Source organism: Apteryx mantelli, chromosome 17, assembly GCF_036417845.1.
Source record: "Apteryx mantelli isolate bAptMan1 chromosome 17, bAptMan1.hap1, whole genome shotgun sequence".
NCBI classification, from domain to species: Eukaryota; Metazoa; Chordata; class Aves; order Apterygiformes; family Apterygidae; genus Apteryx; species Apteryx mantelli.
In genome coordinates, this window is record NC_089994.1 from 16,945,015 (window position 1) to 16,949,084 (window position 4,070).

The 4,070-nt window shown below is 55.9% G+C and overlaps 1 protein-coding gene across 1 annotated transcript; it reads left to right on the forward strand.

Moving 5' to 3' along the window:
• The first annotated feature begins 441 nt into the window (after window positions 1-441).
• B3GNT4 (UDP-GlcNAc:betaGal beta-1,3-N-acetylglucosaminyltransferase 4) lies at window positions 442-2,764 on the forward strand. The gene has a single exon (XM_013956188.2). It carries the CDS (start codon window positions 777-779, stop codon window positions 1,866-1,868), a length of 1,092 nt encoding a protein of 363 aa, XP_013811642.2. The 5' UTR covers window positions 442-776; the 3' UTR covers window positions 1,869-2,764.
• The last annotated feature ends 1,306 nt before the right edge of the window (window positions 2,765-4,070 follow it).

A 4,070-nucleotide genomic window follows, 5' to 3' on the forward strand; every position in this document is an offset into this window, starting at 1 on the left:
GGCTCGGTGTGCAGTGCGCAGCGTGCGCGGCCCCGCGCGCAAGGTGCCCAGCTCGGTGCGCGGCGTGCAGGGTCCGGCGCGCTCGGCCCCGCGGGCAGCGTGCGGCGCCCGGTGCGCAGGAAGCGCCGCGCACTGTGCAGAGCCGGGCGCGCAGCGCCGGTGCCCGGTGCGCACCGCCCCCCCCGGGCTGCGCGGCGCCGGCTGCGCGCGGGCGGGGCCGGGGCGGGTCCCGGTGCCGGTGCCGGTGCCGCGCGCTCGTGCGGCGGCTGCAGCGGCTGCCGGTAGGTGTCGGCGGCGGCTCCGCTGCCCGGGCTCGGCCGGCGGCGGCGGCAGCACCAGCGGGGCCCCGGCCCGGCTCCTGCCCCGGCCGCGCCGTCGGCAGCGCTTCTTCCCTCCCTTTCCCTTCCCTTCCCGTGGGAAACCTCACCCCCCCCCCCCGGGCCTCGGCGGCGTCCGCGGCTGAGCCTGCGCGCCGGGCCCTTTCTTTGGGAAGCGGCACCCCTGTCCCGATGGGAACCCGAAAAAAAGGAGCTGGCGCAGGAAGCGCCGAGGCCGCGGCGTTCCCGTGGCGCTGACTCAGGCCGTCTCGCCCCCGCGCTCCCGTCGCTGCCGGGCCGTCGGCGAGGCCGGACTGCGCTCGCCGCTCGCCTGCAGCTGCGCTTGCGGGCCCGGGGGCTGCGGGGATGGAAAGGGGAAGAGCAAGTCTGCAGGTGTAATTAATAAACGACTTGTGTTTCTTTAACTCGCAGGGCCTGGGTTCTGCCCCAGAGACGGAGATGTATCCCAGGATGAAGAAGCTCGTGCTCTACACCCTGTCACTCGCGCTGCTGGCGTGTTTCTTTTACATGAAGAATGACATTAACTTGGCAGCATTGTCAGGAGACCAGAAAGTGGAAGTAGCAACTCTCAAGCCTAAGTCTTTGGTCCTGGACCGTGTTGAAGCCAGCAGGTGCTTGCCAAACCTGACCCTTGCCAATTCCTCTCTCGCCCTCCCAGAGCTTCACCACGTCTTTTTAACATACAAGCACTGCCGGAGCTTCTCCACGCTGCTGAAGCCCTCCAGGTGCAGCGAAGAGACCTTTCTGTTGCTGGCAATCAAGTCTTCCCCCATCAACATAGACCAGCGGGTGGCGATCAGGAACACATGGGGGAAGGAGGTCTCTATTGGCAGCAAACGCATCCGGCTGGTATTCCTTCTAGGGCGCTCGGAGGCCAGGATCCAGGCACACCCCCTGCACCAGCTGCTGGCTTACGAGAGCCAAGAGTTTGACGACATTGTGCAGTGGGATTTCATTGACAACTTCTTCAACCTGACCCTCAAGGAGCTGCACTTCCTCCGCTGGTTCGTGGAGGACTGCCTGCATGCCCGCTTCGTGCTCAAGGGCGATGACGATGTCTTTGTCAACACCTACAACATTGTCGAGTTCCTCCGAGAACTGGACCCTGAACAGGATCTCTTTGTTGGTGATGTGATCGCCAAGGCCCGGCCCATCAGAAACACCAAGGTCAAATACTTCATTCCAGAGTCCATGTACAGAGACCCCTACTATCCTCTGTATGCTGGTGGGGGCGGCTACGTCATGTCTAGAGAGACCGTGCGCCGCCTCCAGAGCACAGCAGAGGACACGGAGCTCTTCCCGATAGATGATGTCTTTGTGGGAATGTGTCTGGCAAAGATGGCAGTGACCCCGAAGAACCACGCTGGCTTTAAGACTTTTGGGATCCAGAGGCCTTTTAATCCTTTTGATCCGTGCTTGTACAAAGAACTGATGGTTGTGCACAGATTGAACCCCACTGAGATGTGGATCATGTGGACGCTGGTCAAGGATGACAGCATTAGGTGTGCGGTATCGGTAATACACCCCTAGAGAAGGGGTTGAAAACGAGGCCCCTGGTGAGCACCGGGGAGTGTTGACTGGTGACGAATACGTGATACTTAGACTAAAAATCAGGTTGCGGTAGAAACATGTCCTCTGCTAACAGACTGTACTTGAGCCATAGGGTTTTGTTTTGCAATAAGCCCTTTTCTGTCGGTGGGTTCCTGAAGCTGTTGAATTGTCACGGGGAGGGGACGGGACCAGTAGCTCGTAGCTGTGGTTAGACGCGGTACTGGGACCTCTTTGCTCAGTTCCTCCCAGGCAGCCGGAGCCAGGGAAAGTCACAACTGCCTCATAGCTAGTCACAGGCGAAGGGAGTGAGGTGCCACCTCCGAGGGAGGTCCTGCAGCACTGGGGCTGCTGCCGGCCTGCCAGGCTCCTGGAGGAAAGCGAGCGATGATTGATGAGTGACGGAGCACTTGAAATTACCTCTAACCTTTTGAAGTCAAGGCAATGGTGGAAGAAAGACCGGCGCCTGCTGCTGGGTCCACTGCAGCGCAATTCCACTGTCCCTGGCTAGAAATCCTGCAGGTCCTACTGGGCAGCAGGAGAAAGGGAATGGGGTGGGGAAAAAATGCCTCTGAAATTTAGTGCCTTAATGCAGCAGGGTAATCCAAGGACTTGGATTCCAACGTGAGCCCTTTGGGTTTTACAGAAGTCTGTTACACGTGTGCTTGCACTGGAAACTTCTGCACAAACACACTTTCTGGTTGGGTTTGGGAGAAGTATGTCTCAAATAATCACAGTGTTAATTATAACCACAGCGGCTGCAGCTTTTTATGTTGTGTGGGCAGTGTTGGGTGTTTTTTCTTTTTCTCTTTTTTTTTTTTTTTGTTTGTAGTGTTGGGTTTAAATAAAACAGAGTTTTGAAAGTATTTGCACAGGAGTATTCTCGGTCCCCTGAAAGCTAAGAGACCTCAAAGCCAGAGAAACTAAAATCTGGTGCTGGGTATACGCATTAAGGCGCTCTTGATATTGCAGAGAATAAGGTTATGTGGAAATGGAAACTTGCCGCTTCTTTTGCTGTGCGCGGCTGCCCTTCTCTGCCCCCATCCAGGCAGCAGGTACTAACACGGCGGCAGCAGTTAAGCTCGCTTGTGGAGCTGTAAATTTGAGGAAAGATCAAAGGTGAAGCCAAGGCTCGCTTCTGCTTTTATGAAGCTTCTCGGCTTCAGGGTGTCTCAGCGCTAGATCGGAAGGCGGCTGCTGTGCTGTGTGTGAGCGGTAAGCGGCCAGGAAGCTTCAGTGAAATTTGGGTTGAGAGGAAGTGTCTGATTACAGAACTCGGAGCCTATTTGTGTTGTGCTGCTGTCATTGCTCTTACACCAGCTGCGAGCTGGAGCTTTCAGATATGCCTGTGATGTGCTTCCAGGAGCTGCCTATTTGCACTGCTTAGAGTGAGGATATCCTTCTCTTACACCGGAGATTTGGCAAGCTCTCAGGAGGCTGGCGGGCTGCCTTGCCTCCCAGCGCCGTGGTGCAGTACTGTGCTACCTCCAGCTGAGAGATTCCTGGCAGTAGTTGGTCCTTGTTCGATCGAGTGTCTTTCCTTCAGCATCGCTGCTCTGTCTGGTTTTTTGACACTGGTGGTGCTGAACAGCGTGGTGCAACTTCACTTGTGGCCTTGGCTTGGTAAGGCACTGGGCGTTGTTCTAATTTAGCCCTGCTGCATGACACACAACTTTGTGGTTGGGAGTTGCAACCCTCATGTGAGCTGTTTCTGTGCCAGACATGAGTAGGTCTGAAAAAGTCGCTCCTCCAAGGGTGAGCCTCGGTGTGCCCATCTGCAGCGTGGTCTTTGTACAAGCTGCTACTGCAACTCCTCACTGATTATCACTGCGGCTCTAACAGCGATTAATGTAGGAATCAGCTGTATCTGAGAAATTGTCTGTGTCATTTCAAATGTATTCAGTGTTGGGTTTGTAAACAAGGCATGATGTCAGGCAGCAAAACCTAGTGACTTCTCTTCTCTGGGCACTGCTGCTTGTTCTAGAGAAGAGACTGGACAGAGCACGTCTGGTACCACGTGAACTGCCATGGTAGCATTTTTCTGTTCCGCTAGATGTTTCCAAATGCAAACTCAGTAACATAACGTAGAGAGCGAGACTCATGGCTGTTCTGGGCTTAGGTGTATTGGCTAATCACTGATGGGCAACTCTCATTTCTTAATGAAGGTGAGGGGCTCTTTTCCAC

What these genes read in the sequence shown, in the direction of transcription:
- B3GNT4 (XM_013956188.2), top strand. Translation starts at nt 777, where the DNA reads ATGTATCCCAGGATGAAGAAGCTCGTGCTCTACACCCTGTCACTCGCG.